At 41.7% G+C, this 16,030-nt stretch overlaps 1 protein-coding gene across 2 annotated transcripts in view; it reads right to left on the reverse strand.

Annotated features, from left to right (window-relative positions):
- PHF2 (PHD finger protein 2) overlaps window positions 1-16,030 on the reverse strand; it is a 732,343-nt gene that overhangs the window by 244,305 nt on the left and 472,008 nt on the right. For both annotated transcript variants that reach the window (XM_069643584.1, XM_069643583.1), the window contains exon 4: window positions 3,140-3,300. In XM_069643584.1, coding sequence (XP_069499685.1) covers window positions 3,140-3,300 — 161 coding nt within the window. The remainder of the gene's footprint in view (window positions 1-3,139; window positions 3,301-16,030) is intronic.

Raw genomic sequence — 16,030 nt, forward strand, 5'->3', positions numbered from 1 at the left:
AAGAGTATAATGATCACGGCAGAGAACCAGAGTGAAGGTCTAGTCTATCACTGCGTTCGATTGGTCATGGGAAATACAAATCTGTAGAGGGAAACTAACATGGAGAGAGCCATCATCAGATGATGAAGCCCAGGATACACCGACCCGGCGAACAGGGGACTGCAGCAGGAGACACTGTGCACAGAGGTGAACAGGAGCGCAGAAGTAGTTCAAGCATCAGGAGCTACTTTTCCACACAAACCTCCGAGCGCCCGGCAAGCAAAGCACAATCCCAAGGTAGACGAGACTGCCAGAGCGACCTACATCGAGAAGAGACGCCCGAATGCCAGTTGAACGGTGAGGACGACGACAACCGCAGAGAACGCCCGAAAGCTGTCGGAGCCTTAGATGGAAGCTCCACTTCTCGGAGGACACGCACCACAGTAACAGGTACACAGGCCGACCGAGAGGTGCTGGTGATCCAGGAGGAATCGGGGATTGGCTACAGAACATGAAGTAACAGGGGCTGGGACACACACCTATATGAGAACGAGAGAACAAGAGGGTCTGGGACATTGAAAGAAGCAGAGACAGTACAGAAAATAGCACATGCTTAGCAGGACAGTAAACCAAGCTATTGCAACAGAGCATTGTGCATCTGGGTCCCGCACACATATGAATTCAAGAGAACAAAAGGGTCTGGGACCCTGAAAGAAACCAATACAGTTCACAAGAAGGAATACGCTTCACAGGAGAGTTAACCAAGCTGTTGTAAGCTCACATTGCGAGTCTGGCACCCGCACCCACATGAGAATTTTGGAATAAGAGGGTAAGGGACCCTGAGAGCAAGAGAGAAAGATCAGAAGAAATCCTATGTTTGGTAGGAGAATATACCACGTTGGCATAATACAGAACTGCACGTCTGGGACTCGAACGGAAATTGTAAGAGTGCAGTGAAGTGCATCCAAGAAGATGCAGGGTCTGGGACAAAAGGAGATAAAAAAAGGAAAAGAAGAATCAGGAGGAGTCTAGGGGTAGGAGCAGACCCGCTAATCCTTGGAGTTAAAAATTGTGGAACATTTCTTTTGTTGTTTTGATCACCAGAGACACTGGGAACGTTTCTATTGGCAAGAACAGTCATTACCACCTCACTATGGAAGAGAACACCCTTGCACTTAGTTTAGGTTATAAGTATTAGGGTCAGAAGTAGGTATTTGGGACATGACAGTGATGGACGTTTTTCTATTTGACATATTGACACTTTCACTAGTTTTTCTTTGAGGCAGGGAACCCCTTCTTAGCTTTAAGGACAGAGAGGCAGTTTTTCCAACTTCTTGGTTAATAAAAGTTTATAACCAAAACTATGCCACCTTTGTGTCCAAGCCTTACTTCTCCACCCTTACACTGTGAACACCAATTTGAAGAGATGGGTTTTAACAGCTTTTCTAAAACTCAAGACAAAAAGCCTGTGAATTACAACTTGTAGAGCATTGCAGGCCAATGGCGCAGCAACTCAAAATGTCTGATTTGCAAATCTACTATGTTTGATATGGGTATTGTTATTTGTATTTAGCAGACGAATAGGGATGTCAATTTTGATCAGAAATGACTTAAAATAACACATCACATTTACAGATGGCGTAGTCATTTCCGGAAAAGGTCCCTTTATAATAGCACAAAGATGAGAACAAGTGGTAAGGCAGTTTGTGAGGGTGTAAAAAAGTGAGATATATACCATGGACAAAAAAAAACAAACAGAAAACATTATATATATATATTTATTACATGATCTGCGGTATAGGTCAAGTAGTTATGGTTAAGTTGCTCAACCCATAGGAAGAGCACTTTTTGGGAGGCTTATAACTTCGCTCGCCCTGGACGAATCCTCACCAAACTTTGCAGTATATGGTCCACGCTAAATTTTTTTGCAAAGTTTGTTGAGGTTTGGTCAAGGAGGGGCAAAGTTATAGGGGAGGGGGTCCCAAAATTATTTTTTTCCCATAGACATAATGGTAAAAAACTTTGCTCACACCTACAGCTCAAATCGCTGGATGGATTTTCACCAAAGTGGGAACCCAGGGTGCTAATGGCCTTCATCCCCCATTACAGGGGCTGGAATGGGGGGATAATGGTCCGGAGACCTCGTTATCCACCCTCACTTGGCTTGGACTGATAACTTGGCTTGCCAGGTCGGTATCCACCGTTCCATCCCTGGAACGGAGGATAAACGCCACAATATCGCCATTAGTATAACACAAAATGGAAATGTTGAAAAATCTTCTTGAGTCTATGTACTTTACTGAGAAATATAAAGTAGATGGAGTCTATAAGTTTTTTTTTTGTTCTATTTTTTAACTGTGAAAGGTGGTTCCAAAAGGAACATTTCTTTTATTGTTTTTGGATGCTTTTTTTTGGGAGGAGAGCTTAGAATGAAAGGGGGGAGGGAAATGAGGGAAGAGGCACCAAACACTAATATGGAGGGGCAGGTGGACAGGGGAAAATGTATAGTAAGCTAAGCAGCCATAACTCGCGCCACCACCGTGCACTGCTACGAATAACATCCATAACATCAAAGATGACATCACAAATATGAATGTTTGTGGTGTGCGCCATATGAATGGAATAAACATGGCATGCGCACTTCCATTTTGTTACACATTTCCCCCTCATTAATAAGCTCCATAGCCCTTTCCCCCAAACAGAACCATTGCAGGTATGCACCGTCAGAATACCAGAGGTAAAATGCCAGCTGTGACATTCCAGTTTAGCTCTCCCTTATAGGGCGACACGGGAATGGGAATACACTGGGAGAAGAGCAGGGGTGCCCATTTAAAAATTGAAAAAATCCCAGATGTAATTTTTACCAATGAAATTATAAATGCAGCGTACTACCACAGCTCCATTACTACTGCAGACTATTTGAGTAATGTTCATTACCTCCCAGATGTGACCATCAAGACCTACAATCCACCTTCAGAACTTGCATATAAAAAGCCAATGCTCTACAGATTTGTACAGGGAAATTACAATCTGCCATGTGTAATTATTGTTATTATCATTATCAACGCTGGGTGATATAAGTAGATGTTTTCAACATATTTCCATTGCCATATTCTGCTCAAAAGAAAGAAAACATAATACGTTGTTAAAGAATACATACCAACATAGTTTTCAACGTCACTAACATAAAATGTGGGTGGCGGCACGGCTATGCCCAGTCCATCCTTCTTTGGGACGAGAATGGGTTCTGTGAATCCAGTTTCCTCCAAGTAATCGACTGTTAGCTGGCTGCCGTTTAATTTGATCACCACATCTTCAGCACTAAAAATGAAAGAAGAAATGTTTACTGTTCTGCACTAGCCTCATCGTAGCAAAGTATGTCCTCGGTCGGCTCTTAAAATGAATGATGTCGTGCCATGCACACAAATCAGTTCAACTTTTAGCAATAAAAGCTGATCGTATGTTCAGTACATCACAGTATCCCGACACCAGCCTCAGCTACAGTTGAAACAAGATGTGCCCGCATGAAATATCATTGAACTGCAATGTGTGTAACACTCTATTACAGTAAGAGGCTCTTTTTACACACAATCAGTCTACTTCCAAACAAAACCCTTCTGATTCCAGTTGGAAATTAGCCACGTATCAAACTGAAGTCCACCTCGCCATTCCCACCTTCCTGTCCACGCCCTCAGCCCCCACTGTGCACAGGAAGCATTTTGGAATAGATGCCATTAAATGCAAAAGTTATCAAGTAGCTTGTTTGCAATCCACATCGGTGGTCTTGGTCTGCTGTCTGTGAAGAACAGTTTACTTAAACTTCTCCTTAAAAGAATGTTCGTTCACATGATGCAAGCAGAGTGAATTAACAAATACATGTTGAATTCAAATAAAAAATAGAATTACAAGTATTTGTGATACGTTTGCAGCAGGGTGCTACTGTCGCCTTAACCAAAATGTGTAAACATGTACTTAGCATGTCTTGGAGTCAAAAACATGCCTGAACTGACGAAAACAAAATGTAATTCGAGACAAAATACTCATATTTTCATGCACAATTCCAAAGTAAGGCACTCATTTTAAATATATCGGTGACTTTGTCAATCATTAGATTTTTATTTTTTGTAAGGAACTAATTTTAAATCGATCTGTGACTTTGTCAATCATTAGATGTTTATTTTTTGCAATTCGTGTGCCTCATTTGACATCCACTTTAGTGCAGAAATGTATTAACATAGATATTGAGTCCATACTACATGAATTCATTGATTGATGTTTTATTGATAATCATCCATTTTTTAATAAATTGGGCAACACGTGTTTCGTGCTTAACACCTGCACACTTTATCAAGGCCAAACAATCCCTATAAAATACAAAATGACATCGAATTATTAACTTGACCATTCTTATCTTTAAAAAATATTCACATAAAGAGTAGTAACTTGACAATGCAATACAAGTCATAACCCAAAATATAGCTATTCTTTAAATGGAAAAAAAATGATCACAACAAGGTCATTTCTATATTATTTAATAACTAGTAAGGTTTTATAACATCAAAACACAGTATGTAGTGTCAACGGCAGTACACAATCATACTGCTACCTACACAGTAGTACATGAAACTGCACTTTTTTGATACTAAACCACATATGTATTCCTTGGTTTTACCATTTATGTTACATAGGTTTTTGCCTATTTTTAAATGTTTATTGAGTCAACAAATTAAACTTTGTCTTATGCTACTCCCACTTTCCTGTGACCTCTGTGCTAGCAAATGCAAACCTAGCCCCACTGTAGTATAAGTGCACCTCCTGTGCGTCTATGAAAAGGGTAGCCGTTGACTCTATATACTGTTTTTTGATAGTCCCCACTTACCCTCCAGAGTCAGGCCCCTTACACAAAAAAAGAAGGTTTTTCGACCCCTTATATACTCCAGGTTTTATGACATGGCAAAAATAATTTGAGCGGACGAATAGCTCAAGTTTACACTCGCCCATATACCAGATTTCTCCTGCCTCAGCATTGTGTGGCAGGAGCTTGGCATTTGACATCTGCTCTCACAAACAGCACTGATGCCATTTTAATATCCCAAAAGAACCCTCGGTCAAGGTTACCTGATCAGATGTGATGGCACCCTACCAAGCCTTGGAATAGATAGTCAGGCTGATTCATGGAAGTTGTGCGCCGAAAAACGGGGATTTGTGCGCCAAATCTGCCAGCAAATCCCCATTTGTTAACCAGGGATTTGCGGGCAGAATGGCGCACAAATCCGTTTTTTGGCGCACAACTTCCATGAATCAGCCTTATAGTTGTTTAGTGTTTTGATCTCCCATTAAAAAAAAGGGATAGATTACATGATCTGATGTGGCATACTCTCGCAACATTTACCAATTCCTGTTCTCTATACTTGATGTATAATGTATTGTCACTGTTCATTTATGAACATGTTACCACTAATATCATGGTAACAATTCTGACTTTTAAACACCCAAATGTCTACGGAATTTCAAATATATGTCAATTGTCAATCTGAACCGATATCTTTTCTGAAAAACCAAATTTAAATATAAACATCGCTCAAAACAGTCTGTTCAAATTTCTACATAAGAAACCATTTTTAAAAAAAGCTGAAGATACACATCCAATTAGATGTATAGACATTTATCTAGTTCCCAATTTATGTTGATAACAAATTGTAGCAGCTTGTAACAACTCAATCAATTAACTTCTTGTTAGCTTAACAAAAGACTGTCTACTCTAAGTGGGATCATACTTTGGTGCAAGCAAATAACTTTAAATTAATCAAATCTTCTTTGATTTGTGCATTCTTCCAGCGCATTTCCCTTGGAGATTTTGGATCCTGGTATCATAACAATGTTAAATGTTTCAGAATGTATTTTGCTAAGGGGTGAGTGAAACTGCCCACATGAATCAAGGAACATACGTTCTTTCACGTGTGTGTGGGCCAACTAGATTAATTCGATCACGACTAATAACTGAGCATGCTATGTTCAGCTACCAGATGGGCACCACCGGGTACTTGTATGGTTCTTTCCTAGCTTCAACACCTGCACCTTTAGTGCAATTGTGTTAGAGGGCAGAATAGAGACCTGCTTGATTCATCTATATTTTGTGGGCAAAGTATAGCCAGGAGCAGTAAGGAGATTGAACAGGTATGTGTCCCCCTGGAGGAATTTGAGACACTTGCGATCCCCTTAAACCAGAGTCCAAGGTATGCTTTCTTGTTCTAGAGGTGCAAAATGTACTTTGCTGCATTAGGGAAGGAGGTTGACAGTACAAAGCAATCGACAATTGTCTACACAGCATGATCAGGATCACCCTACCAACAGCTCACACACTGCTGCTAAAGAGGCCTTGCTACGCATCTTAAACCACTGATTAATGCCACTTATGTCAGGGTTCAATTGCGGCAACCACCCAAGAGGCAAGTGAATCGTGAGATGCCTATCACACCCACCTGCATCCCCTGGCAGTCACATGTACTTTAATTGAAGTGGGAGCCAGACTCATCCAGTGGTGTTTTTCAGCATTCCAGCAACAACGGATTGTGAAGGATTACCTTCCAGAGAATTTTGGAACAGGGACACTCACTTGAAATGGCAGAAACAAAAATGTACATGGAGAAGGCCATCAGAACAGCTCATGTGGAAGATGTTAAAGACATCTGCGGTGCCTCTAAATATCAAAAAAGGAGTGCTCCTCATCCATCTCTCCAACCCTCTGTGCCACCATCATCTGACATATGAGTCCCCAGCATATCTGTATATGCCCAAGGATGATGCCCGGAGAAAGGGATGACTTTCAGTAGATATGGCAAAGTTATCCAATTTGCAATGGTCTGCTGATCACAAACCACAAAATCATTCCCCTGCACACAATCTAGCCAATTAATGTCAAAAGGCAGACTGCAGTAAGTGCAGATGGCCACAGCCAAACGAGATGACAAGGACACAGAAGACGGCAGCTAAGTCTTCTTAATTTTCACTGCCAAAGGATACAAAGGTGAAGAAAGCCATAATGTGCCATCACATCTGGGGGAAAGGGAGTAACCACCATCGTTCATATTGGTGCCTCAGTAAATGTGATGGCAGTATCCCAGTTCTTAACATTTTCACTGAGACTCCTGATGAGAGCGCAGATCTTCAAGTTCAGATGATCAACCCACCTACCACTGGAGGGTGCATTCATTTCTACCATCGTCCAGGAACAAGAGGCAGGTGCGAGCCCATTTTTAAGTCACTAAAGTGGGCAAGGATATGCGGCTAGAGTGCAACACAGCAGCGGGCCTGCAGGTGGTGAACTTCACATTTGTTGTCTGCATGAAGGACATTCCAGTCTTCAATATACATTGATGTCACTGTTCTGATGTGTAGGGTGTCTAAAAAGTAAGATTTATTCGCTTAGATATCAGTTAAATTGACTGATAAACAAGTACCTGTTTATCTGAGAAAGAAATCATAAATTGGAATGGGTGAGCCGGAAAAGTAAGCTAAAATGTAGAAAGTGGGCGGTCTTACGCCACGGGCGTCACTGATCGACAAAACAGCCTGATTCGTTGAGGATATGTGTGGCCACGTGCCTCCCAAATAAGGCCATCAAAGGGGAATACCTCCTCACAACTGCTATTGACAACATTTTGGTGGATGTCATGGCTGGCAAGATATTCTCAAAATAGGACCTAAATGCTAGATAGCTTGAAATGCTTCTTCATCCCGACTTCCTGTGTATCACAACGTCCTCATCCTACAAGGGCAAGCACAGCTACAAATGGATAAGCTGCAGTGCATTGTCAACAGTGAAGTGTCCCAGCACTCCATCGGGAGTATCTGTTTAATGTTAGAAATGGCATATTGATTTATGCAGCTTAGGAAGCAGAACACATGGAAAAACTATCCAGCATCATCTAATGGCTCCAATTACAAGGTCTGATGCTCAACAAAGCCAAGTGCGAAATACTGAAAAATCTAGACACTTTACTGGTCCCCCAAAAGGTGTGAGATGTCCAGAATGCTCAGGCTCAGACTAATCAAACAGGTCGACAGATTCCTACTGACGGTTGCATACTGCGGCTGCTATATGCTCAACGTAGCAACAGTTGGGAAAGCTAACAAAGGATTGTCTGTGGGTTTGGGTAGGACTGGAAAACAATGTATTTCCAGCCACTAAGCAGGCTCTCACTGTGGGCACTACCCATGGCAGTTTTTGGCCCCTCTTTTGCAAAAGAGGTCGTCATTGATGGCAGCCGATATGACTTCTGAGTGGTATTGAGCGAAACAAACTGCAGCAGCAAAATGCTTCCTGAGGGTGTATGTAATTAGTGGAGCTGGGGAATCTAGGAGTGATGCACAAAAAGACTGGCACACTGCTATCTTTCAGTAACAGAATGTAACTCATTCAAATACTTTCAGAAGTCTGCGGGCCAGATTCTCTCAAAACATTTCCTGGCTGTGAGAGATAGGAATGCACTAGTGCATCACATTTAATTGCACCAAAAAAGATTGGGCAGCATCCAAACATGGAATTTGAATGCGTGCATCACAGACACCACACTAATTGTGCACCATATTTGCCGAATGCATATGTCCTTTTTCACATGCTTTGTGCGTTTCTAACACTTGTGAATGCTTTGAAGCGCTTTGAAACACTTGTGTACGGGCGCGCTATAAATAAAATATATCATATCAGTTGGAGTTTCTGTTCATCAAAAAATGCATACCGATTTCACAAACAGGATACGATTTAAAATGTGCAAAAATAAACACATTCCCCTGGGCCTGTTTGGGGGGTATGCACAATGCATTAATGGGTTATTTATGACCTGGTCATGCATTATTTCCTAAGTGGTACAGCAGCGGTATGCACAACTCCTGTCCCACCTACACCGCTATCACTCAAACAGGGCTTTCATCTCTTTTGAGACTTTTGTAATGACAGGCCCTTTAACTGTGAAATGCCCTCCCAGTGCGCACATGAGTGCTGGGAGCAAGTAATACTTTATTGTTGGGAGTATGCAAGGTGCTGCACAGAGCATAATTTGCACTTCAGCACAGCTCCCTAAAAATGGGGCATTTCACCTTTAAAGTGACCTCTGCATTTTTTTAAATGGGCATCTAAAAATAGTGCATTTTCGGTGCTAATTTAATTAGCCAATTTTGTGAATCTGGCCCTGTGTGTGTTTTTGTACTCTTGACTAGATGTGGGGATGCATCGGGGACTTTTGCATAAAACACCACCACTGCAAGGTATTGGCCCGGAGATTTTTCTGCCAAATCGAGCAGATACTTGGCCAAGCATATCCTCTTTATGGATGGATTGGTACTGCTAAACTCTTAGATACTCTTAAAAATCAGATACCCAGCAGCGAGACACTATTGACTGAAAAGCCCTAAAAAGATGGCTCTTCCTAACAGCCTTGGCTTACTGATAAACAGTGCAGACCAACTGCCACATATGTCCAGGAATAATAGCTAAGATCCTGCTCTATTCTGCTACCATATTCATATCAATGGACAGTGTTATTCTGTTCTGTGAGAGTACACTGGTGTGGGAGGTATCACATCAACTATGTAGGGTGTAACCCAAATACAAATGGGGATTTAGACATGGGGATTGGGATAGTCAAAGAAGGAGCCAGACAGACAGAAGGCAAGAGATAAAAAGAACAGAACAAGACATGGATTTGAGGATGCAAAAACCACAAATGAAGGTCCCTGTTCCACATTCGAATGGATGAGATTTTAATGCCTAGGAGTGGAAGAGCTTTCCCAGTTTCTGGTTTTCATCTGATCCAAAGCCCTGCTGGGTTCTACCAGTAAGGCTAGAGCCACACAGGAGCAAATCACCACACCAAGACAGAGGAACGTCTATCAGAGGGAGTCTCACAGACTCCCTTCCACCCAGTCCCACTGTCCTATCACAAACTACTTTTTTTCATAAGTAAAATAAATTGACAAATACTAGTGAATTTAAATGGTATGTTTTATAGCGCGTGAAGGTAAGGACCTGCTTTACGGTGACCCCTGTGCTGTCCATGGTGGTGGATGCTGTGTTGACCACGGGAGAATGAGGAGGGTCCTGCCAAAGCCGTGGACAGATGAAGGGCCACTGATCTGTGCCACTGTGAGGGTAATGGTGGTATCAGCAGTGTAGAAGAGGACTCAAGTCAGGCCCACTTAGATACTGTTCCAAGTGCTGAGTGTTTGGTACTTTGGTGTCCGACTGAACATCCGGATGTGGAGTGTGCAGTCTGTCTACTATTCCTATTTGTCAAAGGAGGAGCTTCTGATACAAAACCCATCTATACGAGAGGAGAAATGGGAGTGCTGAGTGTTTGGTAATTTGGTGTGAGACTGGATAAGTCGGACGCAGAGTGTTCAGTTTGTCTACCATTCCTATTTTCTAAAGGAGGAGCTTCTGATACAAAACCCATCGATGCGAACAGAGTGATGAATGTTTGGTACTTTGGTGCCAGACTGGATAGCCAGACGCGGAGTATGCAGTCTGTCTACTATTCCTATTTGCCAAAGGAGGAGCTTCTGATACTAAACCCATCTATGCAAGCAGAGTGCTGAGTGTTTGGTATTCGTTGCTCATGCCTCGCGACACGCGAACAGTTTGCTATTTACACATGAAATTCCTTGTGAAAACTAGCACATAGACAGCATATCGCTACTTGCCATCGGTTGAATCATATACGTGAAAAGATATATTGCTGTGAAAGATAATGCAGTGACTGTCCCTCGCTCTTCACTGCCGATTGCATCCGGCACTTGAAGACGCCACTCTACTAAGGAAATCAACATGAGCAAAAAACTTTAAGTGCCTTCTTCATTACAATTCTTAGCAATGCCCCCAAAAAGTCATTACAACATAAGAGGAAATATCCACTCATAGAGTGTGAATATGTCAGAAAGGACAGTCATACACAAAACGGATAAAGCAGTGCAAACAAAAACTTCCACTATTACAGCAGCACAAATACACACCGAACCAAATGGCATTACTAAAATCTTTGGTCCTATAGTGGAAAAAAGAAAACGAATCGGTGAGAGAGGCCTTAACACCGACCCTAACAACGATCCAGATGGTGGGCTAATTCATGAATCCCTATTAATAGACAATGAGCAAAATTGTCTCACACTTGCAGCAGTAAACGAAAATGCTTTGCAGCAACAAACCGGAAGTAGACAACAACATAATAATGAAGAACAAGACATTGATCAAGCCCAACAAAGACTATCAACTTTACCCTGTTTGACTGGACTAATAGATGAAATTTCAACTACTGAACAAGAATGTTCTTCTACGGGTGAAGATTAAGGAAGAACTGTAACATCAAGTAACCATGTGCAGCCAAGAGTAGGTAATGAAGCCACGCATTTTGCTCTAAAACGTCTACTAAAAAAATGTAACTTCTTAGTTAATGAAGTTACGGAACACACATCAATACTAAAACAAGTTACTATTGCAATCAGTAGCTTAAAATCTGACACCAATAATGAAGAGACATCAATAGAACAAAAAGATAAAAAAGAAAGTAAAAAAAATAAAAATCTGGAAAACAAAGTCACTATAACAGAAGTAGGTCCATTAGAATCAACAATGGTTGACCAACAAAAAGAAGCCCATTATTCCATCCAATATCTCACAATGAAAGAAGAAGAACAGCGGAAAGATATCCCCTAAAACAAGCTAAACTGTCAGAACTCATCCAATTCAAGAGTTGTAGAAGAAATTGACAACTAAATGCAATACTAACAAAAAAGATTTAAATAAAGGCTGCCTAATGTGGAAAGAAGTCAACAACTAAAGTGGGAAATGTAACATCATTGCTCCTTTCAAAAAAGAAAACCAAGCACATTGAAATTCTAGAAGAAAACTCCCAAAGCAATATGGAGGATTTAGACATTGAAAAATCTATCGAAGATTTGGAAGAAGAAGAATCTTACATGTCCACTGAGAAAGAAAGAATTAAATGAAAGTGAAAAAAACATTAATATAAAGAAAATTGAAAAAAGTCAATTCTACGAAATAACCAAAAAGAGAGCAAGGAGAAAATACACCATCATCCGACTCAATGTGTTAAATATTTCTCGCCCATTTGAAAATCAGCCCGCCCAATCAACTGAGCAGTACTACTGAACATATTCCACCATATACCTGCCCTGCGCATATTCCAAATCAGACACTTTGAATTTGTAGAATTGCTAAAAGGCCTAACTATAATACGCTCAAGAGTACATTGCTGAGATATGGAGGTGGCACAGTTAATAAGATCAAATGCCTCCTCATTAATTAAATGGGGATATGACCTAGATCAAAAGGGCAATGAACTTAATGAGAAGACATCAAATAAAGGACAAAATTACATAATTCTAAAAAACTGGAAAGAAAAACAAAAATCAGTGATGATCAAATAACCAAGTCTCATTGGTCCAATCATTCCTGCCAATTCCTGAAAAAAATCCCTAATAAACAGGAAATAATAATCAGTTCATGAAATTCAAGAGGTCGTAGACATTTACTGGCAGAAGATGGTTCATTTACAAATTTGCAGAAAACAGAAATAAACTTGATACAGGAAATGTGCCTCACATTTGAAACTGTGTACAAATTTTAAAAAATGGCTGGTAAAGGCAAAAAAGGCTGTCCCTATGGAGGGTTAATGACACTACTATCAACCAAACACTATGCTTATGAGATCAAAATAAAATACCAAAACCCTAATTTACTGAGGGTAATGATAGAAACCTCCTACCAACAACGCCTTCTGGCAATAAATATATATGACCCCCCCAAAAACAAAAAAAATTATACAGAAGAAATACAAGATCATATATTAGTAGCAATCCTGAAGAAGGCTACGATAAAATAAATGGAAATACAGAAATCATGATAGCTGCAGATATAAACAAGAGATGTTTAGAGTATATTCAAACTGACAAAGGAACATTTGAAAATGTCAAAGGAAACAATAACTCCAAGGCACAGTGACCTAGAGCATGCATAAACTTCTTCTCTATGTTAAAAATGAAGATCTGTAACAGAAATACAAAACAAGATATCCTGCCATCTAAAATGTGACGAGCGAGGGAAAAAAGTATACCATAGATGACATCTGTGTTACAGAGTCATTGGACCTCATTACGAGCTAGTAGGTAGCCATGGAGCTATTAGCACCATGGCTACCCCCTTACCGCATTCCGGGTCCGGGTTCTCGAAATAGGGACTTACCGGGTCATTCCAACCTTGGAGGACCCAGTAAGTCCCCATTCGAGAACCATTCCCCATTCCCATTCGCGCCCCCATAGGGGGCTAGTAGCGGGCCCGTTATTAGCTCCCTGGTCCCTTAGCGGCTCCCGCTAAAGGTGCCTGGTAAAACCAGGCGCCCATGGCGGGACCCGCTAAGGGACCTCGGAATAGGGCAGTAAGGGTTTACCGGCACCGGTCTCCTTACCGGTGCCCGTTAACCCTTACCACCCACCTCGTAATGAGGCCCATTATATCAGTACATACTGAAATGAAAATAAAATTCACAAATATATAGTGACCATACAAATGTATCTTTCAAGATCACAAAAATTGGAAATATAGTCTCCAATGAAAAATGACAAGAGAATTAGTTGTCAATAATAGTGAAAATAAAGTTGGGTGGTAGAAAAAAAACATTGAGGCAGTCAATAAATATAGGACAATCATAGATAATGAATATACAACATATGATTCCCCTGTTGATATTCTTACATGGATAGGATCCATCACCAAAATAGTTTTAACAAAATAACTACCTCACTGTACAATGCACACTGCAAAACATATACACCTGTATGAAAATGATATAAAAAAAGAAAAAAGACATCCTCGTCAAAAAATGAGAAAAGTAAATTCATCAAAGTCTAGAATTGAAAACAAACAAACTATCAGAGACTTAAAACAAATACAGAACTTGGGTCAGGAACCACCTTAGATCCCAAAAAGTAACAGCATGGCAACAAATATATGCAGCAATCAGGAAGAATGACATCAAACTCCTATGGAGTACCGTTAATAAAAAAAACAGAAAATCACAATAAAGCTATACCAAGTGTAATATCTGCAATGACATGGGAAAATATGTCTTAGAAAAAAAATGTAAGGCAACCCGAGACCAAACAAAAATTTCTAAGAAAAAATTTCAAATGGATATCTCATATGTTGGAGATCTCACTGCGGGTGAGATCCTTAGGATAGGAGCCCATTTTACAAATCTAAAGGGTGGTTTGGTAAATAAATTTCTAATTGTTATGCACCTGTCCTGTATTGTTTTATGTCAGCCTTTGGTAACTGGTATTCTGGATTTTTTAAAGAGTGCATTCTCTTGTAAGCACCCCTATCTGGTCAGGAAATAGCCAGCGGACAGAAAAGGTAAAATTGTGCATTTAAGCACTTTGCATCAATACACAATGTTTAGAGGGGTACACTGTTAGTGCTGGGAGACAATGTTCGTGTATGAATGACTTGTGGATGTATTTATAAATACAATTTAAAAAAAATTAAAAAAGGCATATTCATGCACAATTCAAAGCCAGACGACAACCAATGCATCTCTCCCATGATAAACCACAAAATGCCACATCCAAGGCGCCGCATAAAGCCTGTATGGGTTCAAAAAAGTGACTGTGTGCAAGAGTTTGTTCCATCCACCCAATACAATCGTGCAGACAAAGATCTGTTGCATTGGACACAGTGGCTTTGGCGAAGACTTTGGATTCCGATCTATCTTAGTAATGAAACTGATCAGGCTTTCCACTCCTCCCGTGTGTATTCACCTGCCCCATGTCCTCCAGCACCTTTGTCTGAATCGCTATAGATGCGAGATGTACAAGGGCAACAAACTGCATCAGCGAGAAATGAGAAACTGATTGTAATGGGGGTGTAATGGCATCTTGGTACTGGTATGTAAAGAGCTGTCAAAGGAGCCATGACATGTTCAATTGTATCTCGGTGCTATAGACCCAGAACTGCAATAGAGCACAGAGACTGCCTGAATAAGCCAATCCTTTTGTTACTGTATGGGAATGGGATCAGGAAGCAAGTTCCACATGCCCATAAGAGAGGTCTAGTCCTCTTCATATATACACATTTTCCCCAAGACGTGTACATTTCTGGATAAATGGCAGAGATATAGGACCTATTTCATGTCTTGCTCCCGTTGTGCTTACTAACAAATGTGCTTTGTGTGGTGATGGGGGGGGGGCCGCAGATGTCAGGCGGGCCCCTCCGGCGTATGGGCCCTGCGCGCTGCAACGCCGCGCAGGAACAGACCCGGAGACGTCTGATTGCTCCGGCGCTCCGGCTCCAACTGCCGGGCGCCGCCTTTATTTTCAACCGCGCATGCGCCGGCTTGTGAGGCCGCGCATGCGCACTCAGTGTGGTACGTGCTACGTACATAACATCCCTCCTTTTTTCCCTTAAACAACAAAACATTAAACATGGGGCCAACGTGGCTCAAACATTATATACTTAACAGACTTTCGTTGCTCAGGTCGCTGAGTCCATAATAAAGTCTTGGAACCTTTGTGGAGGGCGTCGCCCCTCTCTGCGGGGGTACCTGGGCGGTCCTCTTTCGACATTCTCTGGCTCCGCAGGGCCTCCGGGCGTGTCGACGTTCTCCGGTGGTTCTTCCGCCGCCTGCCTTTGGCCAGGGTCCGGTTCTTCTTCAGAGGTTGCCGGTCCTATGCGTTTGAAGAAAGACACATTTCTGGTCACTGTCCCGCGCGCGTTCGCCGCCGTGACCATGGACCCCTTGACGTGGGTAACTCCCATCGGGTGTGTTTCATATGTCATTGAGAGTTTCCCCTCTGGTTTCCTGTTCCGGACTAGGACGGTGTCTCCTACCGCTATCTCTTTCTCCGGCAGCCTCCGCCTCATTGTCTCCTTCTCGTTCCTCGCGGCCCTGTCCGCCGCCACTTGTGTGTCATCAATCACCCCTGGGCGTCGCTCTCCCGCTTCTGGTATCAACCCTCTGGGTATGCGCTTGAATAGTGC

This window comes from Ambystoma mexicanum, chromosome 2p (assembly GCF_040938575.1).
Source record: "Ambystoma mexicanum isolate Mex_15411 chromosome 2p, UKY_AmexF1_1, whole genome shotgun sequence".
Classification (NCBI taxonomy): Eukaryota; Metazoa; Chordata; class Amphibia; order Caudata; family Ambystomatidae; genus Ambystoma; species Ambystoma mexicanum.